The sequence below is a fragment of the Xyrauchen texanus genome, chromosome 28 (genome assembly GCF_025860055.1).
Source record: "Xyrauchen texanus isolate HMW12.3.18 chromosome 28, RBS_HiC_50CHRs, whole genome shotgun sequence".
NCBI lineage: Eukaryota > Metazoa > Chordata > Actinopteri > Cypriniformes > Catostomidae > Xyrauchen > Xyrauchen texanus.
In genome coordinates this window covers 27,616,922-27,638,123 of record NC_068303.1, presented here as the reverse complement: position 1 = coordinate 27,638,123, position 21,202 = coordinate 27,616,922, and the positions used below count along the sequence as shown (strand labels likewise).

At 36.8% G+C, this 21,202-nt stretch overlaps 1 protein-coding gene across 2 annotated transcripts in view; it reads right to left on the bottom strand.

Moving 5' to 3' along the window:
- Positions 1-21,202, bottom strand: part of LOC127622185 (tensin-3-like) — a 60,356-nt gene that overhangs the window by 13,444 nt on the left and 25,710 nt on the right. For both annotated transcript variants that reach the window (XM_052096184.1, XM_052096185.1), the window contains 3 exons: positions 15,790-15,899; positions 10,585-10,714; positions 10,059-10,139 (listed from right to left, as the gene is read on the bottom strand). In XM_052096184.1, the coding sequence (XP_051952144.1) occupies positions 10,059-10,139; positions 10,585-10,714; positions 15,790-15,899 (321 nt within the window). The remainder of the gene's footprint in view (positions 1-10,058; positions 10,140-10,584; positions 10,715-15,789; positions 15,900-21,202) is intronic.

Below are 21,202 nucleotides of genomic sequence, written 5' to 3'. Positions count from 1 at the left end.
ACAATGTGCCAAATGGGTAACCGAGAATCCAGTCAGAATTTCCCTTATACTGTATAATACGTGTTATAACTTCGTTAAAATAATTAAATACAAACAATGATACTTTAATCACAGATGAGTTAAGTTTACTTTTAGCTAGTCAATGTTACTTAAAAAAAATTCAGTTCAGTTTACTTGAGCCAAATAAGGTCAACTAATTCGATTTTACAGTGTTGCTATAAGACCTGCCAGCTAGAAGCTACCCATTTGTCAACCAAACATACAGACCAAAAATAACACTTGGCATTGCGTAGGTAATTAGCACACTAAAATGGCTATGGAATATTTAGAATCCGTTTGTTGTCTTTATATGGCAATAGACATATCGAAGAGTTCATCAACACTACATATTCAAACTGCTGGATAAAGCCATTCATGTGTGACTCATGTACATTAATGTATTTGGCAGACACTTTTACTCAAAGCAACTTATAGTACATGGAAGGTACACACTGTATTTGTTCTCTGAAAATCTAACCCATGACCTTGACATGTGTTCTGATCTGTTGAACTAGTCATATGATGTAAATATTAAGTGTACGAGATTATAATAAAATGATATGCATATGAACATATGACAAATAGTATGGACATGGGCCTTTCTTGATCAACATCTAGGTTTTAGATGAACATTTATATGAATCTATAAAGGAAAGTGTGTATTTAGGTGATGTAAAATGCTTTTTTGCAGATAACTTGATTTGTTATGCAATGTGGCTACTAGTATTTTAAAAGTACAAATATATATATATATTTTATATATATATATATATATATATATATATATATATATATATATATATATATATATATACAGTTTATATACAAGACGTCTTTTTTGATGTGAGGTCAACCCTGGTTAAAAAGCGGTAATACACAAACAAACCAAATTGCTTGTTTTTGGATGGCTTTGCTGAGGGCTGTTATCTAATGCAAATCAAATTGTGTTTCAGTTCAAACTGCCCCATGATCCATTCTAGGATTATATAAGTCATTCTTTCCCTCCCCACATTCATGTGGAATCAGATTCACACAAAACTATCTCTTGTCTAGAGACACTGGACATACAGAGAGAATGCTCCCCACTGTCTCCAGGATTCCACCTCCATCAGCCCCTCCACCATCAAAGACCTCACTACTCCACACATAAACACACACTGACACTCACAGCATCACCACGTCCATTTCTTTCTGTTTTAGGACCTACTATGTCTGCTTAATAAATCTGCCTGACCAGAAAAGAAGCCTACAGTCTTAAATAACAAAAGTGAGGTGAATTATGGAACAAGTCAAGTGTAAGAGAGTCATAGAAAAGAGTGAGATATAGAGAAAGAGAGAGGAATCAAGAACATCTATATCCTTTGGTTAAAAAGTGGACTGTTAAGTATGTTTCTGTGCGTATTTGAGTAAAATGTACACAATGAATGCCAAACCATTTAAAGGTGTCATGACACGAGGAATACAATTGTCCTTGATCTTTTAATATATAAGAGGTCATTGTACAATAAAAACCTACTGTAAGTGTCAGAACTGAAAACGTCCTCCTTAATAGAAAACAAAGATCATTTATTTCAACCAAGCTGCAATAACGGCTCATTTGGAATTTGTGGAACTTGTGACATCACAAGGACCAAATACATCTGCATATGCAATGCCTATTTTGGACCTCAGGGAAGATAATAAAACAATAAAAAAAAGAGCATTTCATGACCCCTTTAAAACACTGACAGAACCAGCAAAAGCATAGAAAATATATGTGGGCTAAAACCCAAACATTCAGCAGGACATTCTGAACATCCTCTGTTCAATTAGAAATGGAATTCTTGTTATTATCTTAATTTAATTGTCTGTTTTTGTGTAATATTTACCTATGTCTGTTTGTGCTTAAACGTGTAAGCATAATGTTTGTCTGTCATCTATTTATGTCAGTGCCAAAGGAAAATTGCCATTTTATAGAAAATATAATGGATAATAAAGTTTAAACTAAACTAAAGCCAAAACTGAATTCACATCTTCAAACACACTGTCCACAAGTTTTAGGGGCAGCTAAAACAGGAAACATTCACATATAAACGACTAAAATAGCACTCTAAAACACAAATATACCATGTACAGACATACACAAATGTCCTCAACCCTCTGCAACTTAAAAGAAAACTCTTGACTCTGGCCTTTTATATTGGCATCCCAGATATTTGGTGTGCAAAAATTAGGCAGTGTGAACGGTGATTACATATTACACAGCAAAAATAAAAAAAAAATATCTAAACATCCTTTAAACAAGATAAATTTACCTGATAAGCAAAATTGCAGACATTGCAAAGACATTAAGACATGATCAATTTGCAGATTTTGTCTCAATTGTTTTAAGCCTCAACCTTATACTATTCTATTTTTTATATGCTTAAAAAAAAATTGCACTAATCTGCCAATGGAACAATTCCCAAAACACCTCATTTCAGGATACTCTGTAAAAAATCGGAAAAAAAATTATATGGGGTTTATGCCTTGCCAATGGGGTAAGAAAAATAAACCTGTTTCCCTTTAAATCAAGAGTCTTGTTTTCTAATAAAAATATCATTCTTAAGGGATAGTTCACCCAAAAATGAAAATTCCCTAAATATTTACTCACCCTAATACCATCCCAGATGTGTATGACTTTATATCTTCTGCAGAACACAAAGAATTTAAGAAGAATATTTAAACTCTGTATGTCCATACAATGCAAGTGAATGGTGACCAGACATTTGAAGTTACAAAAATGGGCAGCATAAAAGTAATCCATGTCTTCTGTAATATATGTCTTCTGAAGTGGTGCAATCACTTTGGGTGAGAAACATCAATATTTAAGCCTGTTTTTCCCATAAATTCTCCTCCCTGCCAGTAGGTGGCATATGCACAAAGAATGCGAATCACCAAAAACAAAAGAAGAAGAATGTGAAATTTAAAGTGTAGATATATTGTAAAAAAAAAGGACTTATATACACTGCTATATCTGTTTCTTATCCACAGCTGTCATATCACTTCAGAAGATATAACCACTGGAGGTGTATGGATTACTTTTATGCCGCCTTTATGCCTTTTTGGAGCTTCACAGTTTTGATACCCATTTACTTGCATTGTATGGACCTACAGAACTGAAATATTCTTAAAATCTTAGTTTGTGTTCAGTAGTAGAAATAAAGTCATACACATCTGGGATGGTATTAGGGTGAGTAAATTATTTTTGGGTGAACTATCCCTTTAAGAATGAGATTTTTACTGGAAAACAAGACTTGAAAATATTTTTGCAGTGCAATTCTTATTAAATTTGCATATTGAATAAAGATAAAGATGTTCAGACAATTATTACTCAAAACAAGGCCAAAATACTGCGTCTACAGTAAATATGATTTAAATGAACTAATGATGCAAATGTCCACATACAAGCGAGAAGAGAACAGAAGAGAAGAGAAGAGAAGAGAAGAGAAGAGAAGAGAAGAGAAGAGAAGAGAAGAGAAGAGAAGAGAAGAGAAGAGAGACTATGCTGCATGGTGAGGGGGGGAATTTACATAAACTTCCTGCAGACAAGGAGACAATTCAAATCTGAAGGAGATGGCTGAAGGAGATGGCCAAAGCAAATGGCTGATGTATTAGCATACAAACACAGACAAATGCTCTGTATCACACACAAACACAAGCACAATACGGTCAAAAGTTGGATCAAAATGAGACAAAATACCTTCTTACATACCTAGAGAAGCAGTCATTCTGAAGAATTCCTCATGAAAGACTCATCAACAGAGCCAAGTATGAATTACCACCCACTGCTGAGTCAAAATGCACCAGCACACTCAATTTGTTTTTAAGTGAAACTGAAACTCTTCCTTCTTTTCAAGTGCTCATTCACAGTCTCACTATCTAACGTCCACTTTGTCTCTTACTCCATATCTCCCACTTTCTCTCTCTTCTTGAGTGCTCCCAGCACAAACACTGACCACGGGCGGCAGGTCATACAGTTGCTGTCTGTTTTGTCTAACTCTCCCCCTACCCCTCTCTCTACTCTCTACTCATTTGTGCCCAGCCTGAATGAAGTCATTGAGCTTTTGGAATTCTGTTGGACCCCAGATGGAAAACTATTTCGCTCCATTCTCCCAGCAGGACAGTGCCACTGGTTGACTGACTCCAGCTTTGGAGAGGGAGGAAGGGGGACAGACGGGGGGAGGGCTGAAGGAAAGGAAGAGGGAGGGAGGAACAACTTTCCCCAACTGGTATGAGGGAGAAAGACAGTGCAAGACCCCCATTGCTTAATTAACATGTGAATTCATGAGCACTCTTCTGCCTTTTGATAAACGGTGTTTATCAAATTTGAATTCACCTATCATGTTTCACCAACTGCTGCACCAGGGGTCAGAGGTGAGAATGTCCTTTTATGGGCACACTTATGCAACGCATCATGTGCTGCTGTTCAGAACGGCTACACATGTAAAACACACTCACAACAATATACTGTACATGCCACAGGACCATATCAAAAAGAGGCTAGAAAGCAACCAACCAGAACAGCAACTGTCAAAGCAATGTCCTGCCAATGTATTTCTGACTTTTGCATAGTCAACAGTTATGTTTATTAACTTTTAATGGACATTTTTTTAGTTATAGTCATTTATAAAATAGTTGATCCTGTATGTGACCCTGTAGCATATACAGTGTCAAGAAAAATTATGTGAACCTTTTGGAATTAGCTGGTTTTCTGCATTAATCTTTAAAATAAAATGTGATCTCTTCTTTATCAAAGTCACAAGTATAGACAAACACAATGCCTTAAGCTAACTACACATAAACAATTATAATCTTTCATGTCTTTATCGAACATATCCCATTAAACATTTACACTGCTGTGGAAAAAAGTAAGTGAACCCTTGGATTTAAAAACTTGTCAATTCTCCTTTGGCAGCAATAACCTCAACCAAGCATTTCCAATGGATGTGTGGATTAGACCTGCACAACAATCAGAACGAGTTTTGGACCATTCTTCCTTACAGAACTGCTTCAGCTCAGGAATATTCTTATGATGTCTGGTGTGAACACCTCTCTTAAGGTCATTCCATGGTGTCTCTATTGGGTTAAGGTCTGTGCTCTAACTGGGGCACTTCAAGAGGTGGAGTTTCTTTTTTTGAAGCCATTCTGTAGTGGATTTACTTTGATGTTTAGGGTCACTGTCCCGCTGCATCACCCAACTTCTACTGAACTTCAGTTGAGGCACTGCCAACCTGACATTATCCTGTAGGATATCTTGATAAACTTAGACAAAAAACTTTGCCTCAATGATGAAAAGCGTTCCAGGCCTCAAAGCAGCAGCATCACCGTTGGAATGGTGTTTTCGTGTTGGTATGCATCTGCCTTTACATACCAAACGTAGTGCTGCATGTTCTTCCCAAACAATTCAACCCTAGATTCATCAGTCCACATTTTCAGTCAAAACATTTTCATTGTATCGTTGTGGAGTGTCAACGTGGTCATTGGCAAATTTCAGGCACGCCACCTCTAGAAACAGTAGCCACAGAACTAGTCTCCTTTTATCAACAATTTCTCTAACTGTGAACAGATGAATATCTAAGCCAGTGTTTCCCAACCACACTAAATGCATGAAAAACTGTTTTATAATTTCAGGGATCCAAACTCCTCACCTTTCGGAGAAATTCGCAGTTTTAAAACCATAATCGGTCACTTGTGATTGTGAAGAGCAATGATTATTGTGCAAAAGTGAGTGATATTTATATGTGTTAAGGGTCTTTCACATGACTCGTGTCAGCGCTGCAGAATACATTGAAGTCTATGAAGTGACATCACACCAAAGTGTTTTTCACACACATGTTTTTGCTTCAACAATAATGTCTTTGAGAGTTCTAAGCAACAAGAAATATTTAAAAACTGTCCAAATGCTTGAAGAGACATTGAATGTCTCATTTCTTTTAATTAAATATGACTTTATCATTTACAAATATCAGAGACCCCAGATATTGAACTAATTTAAATTCACCAAGAAAACGCTTAGACCTAAACATAAAGAGTCCTTTTATTACTATCTGCCATCAAAGCAACGGCACGCTGTTTTTCTCTCTTCCAAATACGTTTCAATGTTTATTATGCACACCTCCCACTTTTTTATGTGTAAAAATTTTAAAATCGCCCATCTGTGACGCTTTCTGCAACTCTTGTCATGTGGAGGGCAATGCAGCGCTTGACGCTGGGTTCAGCCTCCAGAACCAAATTGAAACTGTCATGAGTCTGTCTGTCCGAGGCAAAGACACAAAATCTAATGACAATTGCCTCGGCTCCCTTGAAGCGTTAGATTGCGCACAGGCGAGCACCCAGTTTAAGTCGATGCAGACCAGGAGGAAGGTTTGAGTTTATCAATTGAGTTCTGTTCAGTACATTTTTTGTAATACTGCGTTGTTCATATGTCATGTTTTAGTGGCCTCAACTGTCACTGTGGGGAAAAAACAATCTTGTGCTTCGTTTGGTGTCTCTGTTGTTCATCTGTTCTCTTCATAAATAAATAAATGCATAATCTGCTATATGCTTGTCCTGTAAATTGATGATTAAAAATGAAAATAAAAGCTATTAAATGTCTTATTATCACTAAAATATGAAAATTTTAATGATGGGTAATAATAGATAATGACAGAATTTTTACGACCCTGTCAGTCAATATGATGGACAATGAGAAAGTCTAACGCAAGCACTGTATGTGACTTTTTTTTTTATTATTATGTATTTTATTGTATTTGTTTTTCGCGTACCCGAATTTCAAACATTACAAGTAAACATGCTACTAAGATGGACAGAAAACAAGTTATTGAGGATGGTTTGCCTATGTGGGATGGTGTGCTGTAGAATGTTTTAGTCGTAAAAAGTGTGCCGTGGCAGAAAAAAGGTTGGGAAACACTGATCTAAGCTCTTCTAGATAACTTTGTAACCCATTCCAGCTTTATACAAAGCAACAGCTGATAGTAGGTCTCCTAACATCTTTTTTTTTATGAGGCATGGTCGACATCAGCAGATAATTTTGTGAGTAGCAAAATCAAAATATATGAGTGCTTTTTATAAGTCAAATTAGCTCTAACCCACACCTCCAATCTTGTTTCATTAATTGGATGCCAGGTTTGCCAACTCCTGACTCTAATAAGCTTTCGTTGACATCATTCACAATCTTTTTACAACCTAAGCTGTGAATGTTTGAATAACATATTCAATATGTACAAGGACAATACAATAATGTGCATGTTATTAGTTAAAACAGATTGTGTTTGTTCATTATTGTAACTTAGGAGGAAAATCAAACCAGATTATAAGACAAATTTATACAAAAATGCTGTTAATTCCAAAGGTTTCACATACTTTTTCTTTCCACTGTACATCCATTTTTAGGGAATGTTCTTTCCCTTCATTCCCCCTTTTGTGTAAATATTTAGATTTGTCTATCAGTGAGAGTTTGGCTGTAAGAGCTTCTATTTCTCCTGTTTACTTGGGAATTAAAACATAAGTGGAGTGAAATTATGTAACTAGCAAATCTTCCCACATCAGGAAATTAAAATATACAACATATCCTCTAAACATAACCTTCATCCCCTTGACCATCTTTCTGGAGGCTAATTGTGAGAGAAATTGTAAACTGTATATGTTTTTTTTTTCATTATAACATTGTTATTATTATGCAATTAGGCGGAAATGTTTTTTAAGCTAGAAAGTGGTCTACCGGACAGCTAATTTCATTAGTATTTCATTATATTTTTCTGTCTCCCAGTACACTGTTCATGAACAGGATTTATTTTTCTTTTGTTTTCTTCCTCATTTGTAAGTTTCATTTGATAAAATAATCTGTAAGAACGTTTAACGCTACACTATTTTTATTTTATTTCTTAATCAGTATTTTGGCTATTACTTAACAATGTTTTGTTACAAATTGTACCACATATGCATTTGTTATGCATATAACACACTAAAGTCAACTTAAGTCAAGAAATATTATATCTGAATATTATATCTTGACTTATGTCTAGTCTTATTATATTACCAAATTTTGCATCTCAAGCAAATGTATCTTGTCTTAAGAAGGTTTAGATATTTTTACTTGAAAATAAGACCAACAGAAAAAAAAAACTGCAATGCAGCTCCCTCTACAGGACAGGTGATGTTACAAATCCCAGTGTGGCAACTTAGAGATCTGCGAATGCAGAATTTGACCATATGTAGTTTGCACTGACTTTCAGTTTAAATAGATTGTGTGTGTGTGTGTGTGTGTGTGTGTGTGTGTGTGTGTGTGTGTGTGTGTGTGTGTGTGTGTGTGTGTGTGTGTGTGTGAGCGTGTATTTATCACTTTGTGGGGACCAAATGTCCCCATAAGGATAGTAAAACCCGAAATTTTTGACCTTGTGGGGACATTTTGTCAGTCCCCATGAGGAAAACAGCTTATAAATCATACTAAATTATGTTTTTTGAAAATCTAAAAATGCAGAAAGTTTTCTGTGATGGTTAGGTTTAGGGATAGGGTTAGGGTCATGGGATAGAATATAAATTTTGTACAGTATAAAAACCATTATGTCTATGGAAAGTCCCCATAAAACATGGAAACACAACATGTGTGTGTGTGTGTGTGTGTGTGTGTGTGTGTGTGTGTGTGTGTGTGTGTGTGTGTGTGTGTGTGTGTGTGTGTGTGTGTGTGTGTGATATATTATTGGGTTTTTTTATTTTATTTTTTTATTACATGCTAAAATTTTCACTTAAATTAAATTTATTGTATCTTTTAGTCCAAAATAAAACAAGAATCAACTCAAACTAAATAAACTCATCATAGACAATGCTATTGTTTTATATTGCAAAAGAGCAACTAAATTCCCCAGTGGTACCAAGAATTGGCTAAAAGTAAAACATTTTAACCTAAAATTTCAATCGTTAAGGATCAGAAAAATCCATCTTTTGCTATTCAAGTATATCTTTATCCTTCCCCGTTTTCCTGTGTCTCCTTATAAAGATGTAATCAGGCAATAGTATTTCCCTAATTACTAGTAACATAGCTGACAGAATGGCAGAGAAAAAATGCTGTATATGCAATACTTCTACATTTTGTGATTATGTAGGAATGTTTATGAATGTAAAGATAATTTTTTGTATTGTTTTTAAGTATGAATTGACGATTGACTAGTAAAGTCAATAAATGGTCAACAGAGAGCTATAGTACTCTAATGTAAAGTTTTGATGCTAAGTTCCAGTTCCCAAAGTACTGAATGGCCAGGTTACAGGAAGTATGCATCCTGACCCAGAGTGCCACATCCTGTAGCAGAGTTATTTTGAGTAGCACAGATTTTTACAACAGCAAGGGAGACTTTGCTACAGGGGACAATTTTTAAAGGTCATAATCGTGTGAGATAGAGTTAAATGCTTTCCTTGCCTGTATCAACCAAAGACTATCTATCTGCATGCAGAAGATTTTTTTAGGTGAAGTGTTTGCATTTTTCATATGTAAAATACTCCTATCCAAGATTAATATGTTGGCAACTATTAGTTATACTAATATTACTAATAGTAGGTTGTATTTCCTCAAAGAGTGTAACATTGTGGCTCTTTGGTGCATCCAGACATAGCAATATTTGCTCAACCAATGGTGTGAGTACGGGGTGGGACTATCTGTTTTTAGACCAATGGCAGACAGAGGGAGTGAATGGTGTGAGTTTAGGGTGGGACTATCTGTTTTTAGACCACTGGCAGACAGAGGGATTGAATGGTGTGAGTTCAGGGTGAAACTATCTGTTTTTTTAGACTAATGGTAGACAGAGGGAGCGAATCATTATTTTTGCAATTTCATTTGGTGGCACTAGTAGCACAAAAATTGCATATTCAATTATACTTCATCTTTAAGCTGGGACTTTTTTCTGGAACATCCTCTCTAAAGTAGTTGCTACAGTAGATGTACAAGGAACTAGCACAATGATGTTGCAATCAATATTAATCACTAGAATATCATAGCAACTGATTACCTTGCCATGTTGAAAATGTCATGTTGTGTCTATTGGTTTGAGAGCCAGTATTTGAAGGGATGAAGTCATGAACACTCTTCACTGTGAGAAAGATAAACAACATAAATCACAATTCTTTACATCATCTGCTAACCATTAATGAAAAATATTGAGACGATGCAGTGATCACATGGCAATACAAAGGTACTTTGACATATACCATTGTTCTAAATAAGAATCATATTCAACTTAATATGTCAAAGAATAATGTGGTTTAACCATCATGATGACAGAGTCAAAAAACTGAATAACCAAGGTATAACCATGTTATTATGTGCAAATAAAATGGATGTATCAGAGTCATTTTTTAAGTGAACTAAATTTGAATAATTCTGTTAGTAAATCGCTGCTAAAACAATAGACAGCACATGCCAATAAACAATGCTATCAGCAGGTGCCATTCATTCTTGGTTAAGGTGACTGTTAAATGCAAATGTCTACGTCTCACACACTCACAATACAAACACAAACAAAGAATCACTCTTACCATATGGAGTGGGGGGTGACACAGGAAATGCTGGTGTGGGTGGAACTTGGTTAAGGCCCTCCCACAGTGGACCGTCAACCTCTGAAGTGAGGTCACCAAACTCAACTCTGTCAGTGTGAAATGGACTTTGCTGAAACAGACAGAAAACAAATGTGAGGCATTGTTGTTGGAATGTTCCAGGTTCAATGCAAGTTAAGCTTGATCAAGTTAAAATATAACATTGCACAGACTTTAAACTGTATATATACAGTATCTCACAAAAGGGAGTACACCCCTCACATTTTTGTAAATATTTGATTATATCTTTTCATGTGACAACACTGAAGAAATGATACTTTGCTACAATGTAAAGTAGTGAGTGTACAGCTTGTATAACAGGGTAAGTGAAAATGTCCAAATTTTGCCCAATTAGCCATTTTCCCTCCCCGGTATAATGTGACTCGTTAGTGTTACAAGGTCTCAGGTGTGAATGGGGAGCAGGTGTGTTAAATTTGGTGTCATTGCTCCCACACTCCCTCAAACTGATCACTGGAAGTTCAACATGGCCATGGCAAAGAACTCTCTGAGGATCTGAATAAAAGAATTGTTGCTCTACATAAAGATGGCCTAGGCTATAAGAAGATTGCCAAGACCCTGACACTGAGCTGCAGCACGGTGGCGAAGACCATACAGTGGTTTAACAGGACAGGTTCCACTCAGAACAGGTCTCACCATGGTCAACCAATGAAGTTGAGTGCACGTGCTCAGCGTCATATCCAGAGGTTGTCTTTGGGAAATAGACGTATGAGTGCTGCCAGCATTGCTGCAGAGGTTGAAGGGGTGGGGGGGTCAGCCTGTCAGTGCTCAGACCATAAGCTGCACACTGTATCAAATTGGTCTGCATGGCTGTCATCCCAGAAGGAAGCCTCTTCTTAAGATGATGCACAAGAAAGCCTGTAAAAAGTTTGCTGAAGACAAGCAGACTAAGGACATGGATTACTGGAACCATGTCCTGTGGTCTGATGAGACCAAGATAAACTTATTTGGTTCAGATGGTGTCAAGCGTGTGGGGCGGCAACCAGGTGAGGAGTACAGAGTCAAGTGTGTCTTGCCTACACTGCCCTGCAAAAGCAAAATACCTTAACTCACTAGAGTGTGAAACTGAGAAAAATGACTTTAAAGTTTCTGTTTTGTCCAGACAAAAGTATTATAGGTAGGACTCCCAAAATTTCACAACTAGTTGCTATCCTGAAGAAATGTTTGTATGCAAAAAATCTTGAGCTTAAAATTGACCTTTGACCCTTGTTTGGCAGTTACTGTACTCTGCCTTTGTATCATGTGCCAAAAATCAGGAGTCATGCAAAGGCAAAAGGCCGTAACTGACATATAATCAATATTTTCTTGCTGTTCACCATACTTACATCCATTATAAGAACACCTAACCAAGGTCTAGTCATCATGGTATTTGTTTTAAATTATATAGAAGACCTTTGTTTGTTCCTATTTAGTGCTACAATGATCAGGATAGTGCGGCAACACTAACACGGTTAAACAGTATAACAGATAAGTTACTTTGCAGTACAGTATGTACAGTATGAATAAATACAATAAATATTTTCACAATAAAGATAATTTAATTATAATTGAATACAAAGGTATATGTATTTAAATGCAAGATATAGAGTAATAATTAATTAAACATTGGACCAATACATTAGAGATTAGAGACTGCTCATTCCAAGTATTTTACTGCACCCAAATAAAATCTTACTGAAAGCTCATTTTTTGAGATATCAACCTAAAATTTGGAACACAACTTGTCCATAGGTATATATGACAAAGCATTATTGAAATACAACCATTTAAGTTTGGATAGTGATTTGGATAGTAGTCATGTCTATGCGAAAAAATGGGGAGTGGTGACAGTTAAAGGGTTAAGGGCCACCAAACTGCTCAAGATGCTCAGTCAACGAACTCGACTTGGATTACTACTTTTTAATTCTTAGATAATATAGACAGAGTATACCGAAAAAAAAGTTGGAATTACTTTTACTATTTAGGTTAGCCTACTTTGTACGGACGTTAGCGATAACCAGCTGTAAAATCTGACGTGAACACCTGCAAGAAGGAAATATGGCTCAAACACGTATGGATTGTTGTGGATACAGCAGATGACGTGCATTGCTATGGATTATATCTTCAATGGATTATATCGGATTGCATGGAAAGGTAGGATGCCTCTGTATTTAATATTTGGTTTTCAGCATCTGATGTGAGGCGAGTGTCAGCGTCAACGTTAGTGCTAATTTACGTGTTGCAGATTAAATTTAGCAAGCTCCAGGCTGTCACTGACATTGACAGATCTGAACCATCGTCCTATCACATCGCTATCACAGAGTAATAATACAAACAAGCAGTCGGCAGTCTACGCTTTATTTCAAAGATGTGTCGTGTGTATGTTACGCGGTTTGGTGACAATGAAAGAGCGGTAATCTTTGACAGTATGACAAAGCCAGAGTACAGTAACATCACAGCGGCACCGTAACATCTCTCTTGATGCCAGGCGAAACAAAGTCAGAACACCTTAAACTCAACTTCAGCATGCCGGAACAAAGGCTAAGAGCCGTAACAACTGTTACGGCGTTCTGCTGTGGTTTCTCGTATGGTTTTGGATGTTACGGTTGTCATAGCCCTTTAATTTCTCGTTAAAACAATCAAACTGACTCATGATATTTATTCACATGATAAAGGAGGTCTTGAATACCCCAAAAATGACATTAACTCATTTTTGACCAAACATGATGTTACGGCGTTTTGCCTTTGTAGGGCAGTACAGTCAAGCGTGTTGGTCGGAGTGTCATGGTCTGGGGCTGCATGAGTGCTGCCGGCACTGGGGAGCTACAGTTCATTGAGGGAACCATGAATGCCAACATGTACTGTGACATACTGAAGCAGAGCATGATCCCTCCCTTCGGAGACTGGGCCGCAGGGCAGTATTCCAGCATGATAACGACCCCAAACACACCTCCAAGACGACCACTGCCTTGCTAAAGAAGCTGAGGGTGAAGGTGATGGACTGGCCAAGCATGTCTCCAAACCTAAACCCTATTGAGCATCTGTGGGGCATCCTCAAACGGAAGGTGGAGGAGCACAAGGTCTCTAACAGCCACTAGCTCTGTGTATTGAAACTTTGGGCCCAATTTGGACATTTTCACTTGCAAAAAGTAGGTGTACTCACTTTTGTTGCCAGCGGTTTAGACATTAATTTGTGTGTTGAGATATTTTGAGGGGACAGCAAATTTACACGGTTATACAAGCTGTACACTCACTTCTTTACACTGTAGCTAAGTGTCATTTCTTCAGTGTTGTCACATGAAAAGATATAATCAAATATTTACAAAAATGTGAGGGGTGTACTCACTTTTGTGAGATACTGTATATGTACTGTGAACATACACTCACTGACCGCTTTATTAGGTACAATTTACTCCTACTTATTCATGTAATTATCTAATCAGCCAATTGTGTGGCAGCAGTGCAATGCATAAACTCATGCATATACGGGTCAAGAGCTTCAGTTAAAGATCACATAAACCACCAGAATGGGGAAAAATTTGATCTCAGTGATTTCAACCATGGCACAATTTTTGGTGCCAGACAGGCTGGTTTGAGCAGGATTTTCATGCACAACAGTCTCTTGAGTTTACTCAGAATGGTGCCAAAAACAAACAACATCCAGAGAGCAGCAGATCTGCAGACATAAACACTTTATGAGAGAGGTCAGTGGAGAATGGCCAGAGTGGATCAAGCTGACAAAAAGGCTAATGTAAGTCGCTCTGTACAATTGTAGAGCAGAATAGTAATCTCAGAATGCAATCTCAGCTTTCTGTTCTTGGCTGACAAAAGTTGGAACCTGATGTCATGTTCTGCTTTTTTAGCCCATCCGCCTCAAGGTTTAACATAATTTGCATTCTGAGATGCTATTCTGCTCACTATAATTGTACAGAGAGGTTACATGAGTTATCGTAGCCTTTCTGTCAGCTCGAACCAGTCTGGCCCTTCTCCGTTTACCTCTCTCATCAAAAAGGCATTTTTGTCCACAGAACTGCCGCTCAAAGGATGATTTATTTTTTTTGTTTCTGCATAATATATATATATATACACATACAGTTTCAATCAAAATTATTCAACCCCCCTGACCAGCAATACAATTCTGGTGATGTGATTTAAAACACATCAGCTGAACCACAGTAAACAGTCAAAGTAAGTTTTTATTACACATTTGTTTGATTTTGGGAACAAAGAGTTCAGTTTACCCAAATTTTAAAATACAAAATAAATAATTCTCTCTTCAAATGTCATGTAAAATGCATGCAAAGTAAATCATATGTGGAGCATCCTTTATCCTTAATTACAGCAAATAAATATTTCAGGTAAGTGTTCTCAGGCTTTGGACACCTCTCTATTAGAATTATTACACATTGACATTCTTTGCTTGTCATCTTACTCCAGACATACTGCTGACCCATAGGTCTAAAACTCATTTTCAGTTTAGTGCCATACATCTATAAAACCTTCTTCCAGGACTCCTCGGGTCTTTCCTAATTACTTCTTGAATATTCAGTCAACTGGAGTCAACATTTCCCTTGGTGAAGTTTCGCTTTCTTCCACACCCCAAGAAGGTTGCTGTTGTACCATATTTAAAAACATTTATGAATGGTGCTGCCAAATTTGTCTATTGGAAATTGAAGTGCCTTGGAAATGCACTTTTAGCCATAAATAATGTCCTCTATTAGCTTTTGAGACAGCTTATTTTTAATAGCATTTTTGCATAGAAATACATTTTTGCTTACAACGTTAAACTTACATTTTAAAACTTAAATAAGTGTCATTGCAGATTGATGACTTAATTTTGTTTTTAAAAAAATTACTTGTGTAGTCTTACATATTTAAGAAACAGCTACATGCAATAGGGGTTGAATAATTATGACATGGCTGTGAAAAATCCTTCTATTTAGAAATATTAGGTTATATATTCACACAATGACTTTGATTATGTCACTCAAATGATATAGATGTAATCTTTAAAAATTCTGGGTCATCAGAAAAGCTTACCTTTGAAGATCCTTACTCTCTAAAATTATAATTTTGATTGCAACTGTATATATAAAGTTTTGCATTCTTCAAAATATGTTCATCAGTATGTGTGTATGTGCATCTGCATACCTGAGATGGCTTGCTGTTGGCAAAGGTCTGGATGTTCTGGGTTAGATCACTACCTGCACTCTGTAGTACAGAGTATTCAGAGACATCACTGAGTTGTTTTTGCCTCCAACCTTTAAAGAGAATGAAAGGGACACAGGAAGAAGAAAAAAACTGGTGAGTTATTTAATGGACAGTCACAGAATGACTGCTCACATTCCAGTGTCCAGTCATTCAGAATATCCGTTCAGCAATGGGACACTGTCTGTGTGGACATACCATACAAAAACATTATAATTACAGTAAAGGAAAAAATTGAAATATACGACTCTTAGCCATGCTTTTCTAACACTAAAATGACAAGAAGCAAAGTGAAACATAGTTATAAACAGAGAACTAAAATAACATGTTCTCAAACAATGCTTGTTTGGATAAGATCCCTGAGAAGAGGCATATGACTTTACATAAGCAATCATCTGTTCTATCGTACTGTTCAATGCACCCTGCAAAATATCATTTTCTAAAACCAAAAGACCTTTGGCATTTATATAAGAAATACTTTCAGTGATTCATAATGAAAATGAAAACATGGTAAGAATGAACAAACAGTACTGGCTTTGTAAACTAACATTCTACAGACAAACAAAATTCTTTATACAGACACAGCGATGGGGAACGGCATCATGTTATCTGTCAGTAGTGGCTCACTTCAAAGGCATTCCTCAGCTCTTACACTATGTATTCAACACACACACATACACACAGACACACACACTTGCACCATAGGACATATATCAGGTGACACACTACAGTAATAATAACACTCTGCATTCATCTCTGTTCATCAGGATCCACTAACTCTTATAATCAAGACTACTCCATACCAGATGTCTTAGTGCCAGAGCTCATTGACTTGGGGCTTGCAGCTATAGTCTGTTCCAAATAATCTAGGATCATGTGATGTTATTAGTGATTGGACAGGGGACTTATGCAATGCAGGATAAACGTCTAAAGCACACATAGACGGAGGCTTGGACAGACTAGTCGATTAGTTTTGCCACTATTTAGTCTTGTGCTTCGACTAGTCATGGATCACATGACACAAAGGTTTAATTCAAGCAAAAATTCTGCCATCATTTACTCACACTCATCTATAATGTATTGATGCATCAACTTTTTTCCAAACAACAGAATTAAATGGTAACTGAAGCTGTCAGTCTCTAAAATTCTGATAAATATCAAATTTTTGCTTCCAAGACGAAAGAAAGTAAAACAGGTTTGGAACATGAGGTTAAGTAAATTATGGCAGAATTTGTATTTTTGCATGAAGTATCCCTTTAAGTTGCACTTGTTCTATACATGATATATTAGTTTGGTATAATAACCTGTGATGGTTAAATAGATTTGGAATTACATAAAAGTGAAAATAAAATGGCCTGGAGCACTTTGCGTTTACAAAGGACATCAGACATGACCTGATTGTATTTCACCAAAAGTCAAAATTCTTGCAAAGTGCTTTGATACAAATCAAGATGCCCAGAGGCCTACAGAGAATATAAGCAACTAAAGCGAGGCAATCATGACTGTTGCTTGCGCCGTTAATGGCAATGCGAGCTGCATGAATCTGCAGTGGAGATATGCAAGCTTTCGTTTCTCACCCTCATCTTCTCAGCTGTGTAGACATTACAGTATATCCACTCACACATTCTCTGTTGGACTTTTAGTCAGACTGCTAATGCTGCACGGTGTATGTTAACTCATTTACACAAGGTAAACAGTGAGCTGCTAGCTAGAATATAGCAACTAAAATGAGATCTCATGCAAGGCCAAAAATAAACTTCTAAACATCAAAAGAAACAAGAACAATGTGCAGTGGTCATAGGATCCACAGTATTGAGTTTGTGAAGACTGTATGGTTTAAACAGATGTGTTTAGTAAAGACAAACTGACAAAATAACATAATTAGGGTGTCACTAAATAGTTGCCATACTTGTCAAGGGCTGTGTTTTTCCTAACACAGTTAAGAATACGATTGTGTCAATTTTTGAACAAAGAGGCAGTTCAGAGGTTGCATTTACACTATCCACGCATTACATACCAGAACAGGATGTTTACATGCTCAAGCAAAGACACACACTTGTGCATGCGCACACGCGCACACACACACACACACACACACACACACACACACAGCGATCTGAATTATGAGGACACTAGAAATGCCCTCATAAACCATATTTATAGAATAATAACCTTTTAATTACAATTTTGTAATCTAAAAATGGTCCTTGTAAAACACCCAACCCCCCCCCCCCACCCACACACACACATTCACAGAAATGAAAATATGAAATGAAGGCCGGGCTTTATTTTCTTTAGCTATACCTGTCAGGAGCTGCACACAGAGGACTACTGTATATTGTATATGTCTACTTTTGTGCATTCATTACCTTAAATTAAGTCCCTGCCAATATAAATATCAAACATCACATTTAAAAGAGACTGGATTATACAGGTAGCCATGTTGGGCAAGTACAAAACTTGTAGACAAAGTATATAGAGTTTGTGACCCCTTACAAACAGCACAGTAAACAGGGTATGAACAATGGCTGGTGAATGCAAAATTTAACCAGCCACTTTTATTTTTCATATACTGTATAGATTATATGTTTTATGTACTATATACTACATACAGTGCATCCGGAAAGTATTCACAGCGCTTCACGTTTCCACATTGTGTTATGTTACAGCCTTATTCCAAAATGTATTCAATTAATTATTGTCCTCAAAATTTACAAACAATACCCCATAATGACAATGTGAAAGGAGTTTGTTTGAAATCTTAAAAATCTTATTAAAAATAAAAAACGAAAAAAATCACATGTACATAAGTATTCACAGCCTTTGCCATGACACTCAAAATTGAGCTAAGGTGCATCCTGTTTCCAATGATCATCATTGAGATTTTTCTACACATTGATTGGAGTCCACCTGTGGTAAATTCAGTTGACTTGGACATGATTTGGAAAGGCACACACCTGTCTATATAAGGTCCCACAGTTAACAGTGCATGTCAGAGCACAAACCAAACCATGAAGTCCAAGGAATTGTCTGTAGACCGCCGAGACAGGATTGTATCGATCTGGGGAAGGGTACATTAAATGCAGCATTAAAGGTCCCAATGAGCACATTGACCTCCATCATCCATAAATGGAAGAAGTTTGGAACCACCAGGACTCTTCCTAGAGCTGGCCGCCTGGCCAAACTGAGCGATCGATGGAGAAGGGCCTTAGTCAGGGAGGTGACCAAGAACCCAATGATCACTGTGACAGAGCTCCAGCGTTTCTCTGTGGAGAGAGAGAGAGGAGAACCTTCCAGATGAACAACCGTCTTTGCAGCACTCCACCAATCAGGCCTGTATGGTAGAGTGGCCAGACGGAAGCCACTCCTCAGTAAATGGCACATGAAGGAATTGGTGCCAAATGTGCTTCAACGAAGTATTGAGCAAAGGCTGTGAATACTTATGTGTTATTAAAAATTAAAAACAAAAAGAAATCACATGTACATAACAAAATGTGGAAAAAGTTAAGTGCTGTGAATAATTTACGGATGCACTGTATAGTAGAAATGAACACATATAAACCATACTGTATACAGTAGAGCATATATGACACATAATATCATAATATTATTATTATCATAAATGGTAAATTTGCAACATACACAGAGGCTAAAATGTAGACAAGTACAGAAGATAATCTTTTAGTTCAAGCACCATTTCTAAAGCTGTAATGAAATATTATGACTACACATGACAAATCACCTGAAGTTTCGCTGCATGCCCTTTGCTTTGTACGGTAATTAGGGATGTCATAAAATATAGATATATTGATAACTGATCAGCACTATTTTATTCCTACATATCGGAGGCATAAATATATTTACATAAGCCAACATTTGAATTAGAAGCCTAATATGTTTGCTTTCAAGACACTGTTAGTTGCCTTCCATTCAATGTAATCTGACGTAATAGCTTTAGGAGACCACAAGGGGGCATTTATTGAATTACATTTACTGAAGTCGGTCACGGTATGGACAAGATATTACACACACATTACACACATTATGAGCTGATGGCAGTCCAAAGTTACAAACGTTTTTGTACTTCTTTGTGTATGAAACTGGTGTAACTGCAAACTTAACGATTAGAAATGGCAATGTTTATTATGAAATTTTCCTGCATGTACTGTAGCATTGTAAAAGGTCTTTCATTCAAGCTGTCAAACCATAAAAAGACATACTTGTATCAACCAGTATTGACTAGCATAAATAATCAGCACTTTGACAATTATTTGGGTCAAATGTAATGGAAAACTATGCAAGTTGAGCTCCGTGGCACTGGAGAATTTTTAACAGCCTCCGGAGATGGTGAGCTTGTGTTGTGGGCGAACATACCTTCATGGAAAATAATTTGTTGAATTTTAAAACCCACTTTGATTAAATCTGCCGCTCATACGTTACAAAAGTTGTGTTAAGAAATATTAAAGACAAAGACTATTGTGCAATGAGCAGCCCTATTTATATCTGAAAATCCCAGATATATGTCGATAATCATCTGAAAAATCTTCCGTTTATCGATATGTGAAAATGTCATCAATCCCAAGCCTATTGGTAATATATACAGCATCAAATATCTGGATTTATAATGCCAAAATGAAGTAAACCTGCATAGTTGCATGTATCATAAAGCACGAACTGCTCCATTAAAATAAAGCTAAACTCAGAGCAGCTCATGAGGTAGTAGGAGATAATTTGCAGCGTTCACATATATTGACTATACATACACTATTCTTGTGAATTGCTTCCACACGACTGTCAGAGAAGAAAGAGTGAAAACTCTCCACATGCTAGTGTTCCGTGAGAAGCTCTCACGTGTGTGCATGAGCTGGAGAGCGCCACTTAAACTCTGAAAACACAGCAATTCAGGCACGACAGCTTTTTTTCCATCTGTTCATCAAAATATAATCAGGTGTGTTTGTTCAAGCATTAGTCTGTGTGTCTAAAGGCATTTATTTTCATATTTCACTCTGAGATGTCAAAATAACTCGCCACTGCACAAAAAGTACCAGCATTTGTTATGTGGCAGGTGCTAATATCATACCCTGGCAGTAACAAGGGTAGAATGATTGTCTCAGATAGTGATACCATGGGGCTTTGATATATATCATGGTACTGAATGATTACCATATTCAAGTATCACAGTATTTACATGGTACACCAGAGTACTTCAAGGAATCCGCTAGATGGTACTACCATGGTACAAGTCCAAGAAAAAGCCATAAAACTGTAGTACTATGTTTTGTTTTGTTTTTTGGCTACTGTAAAGCGATTAATGGAAAGGAGGCGGCAAGAACCGGCTTGAGAATATAAATAATGT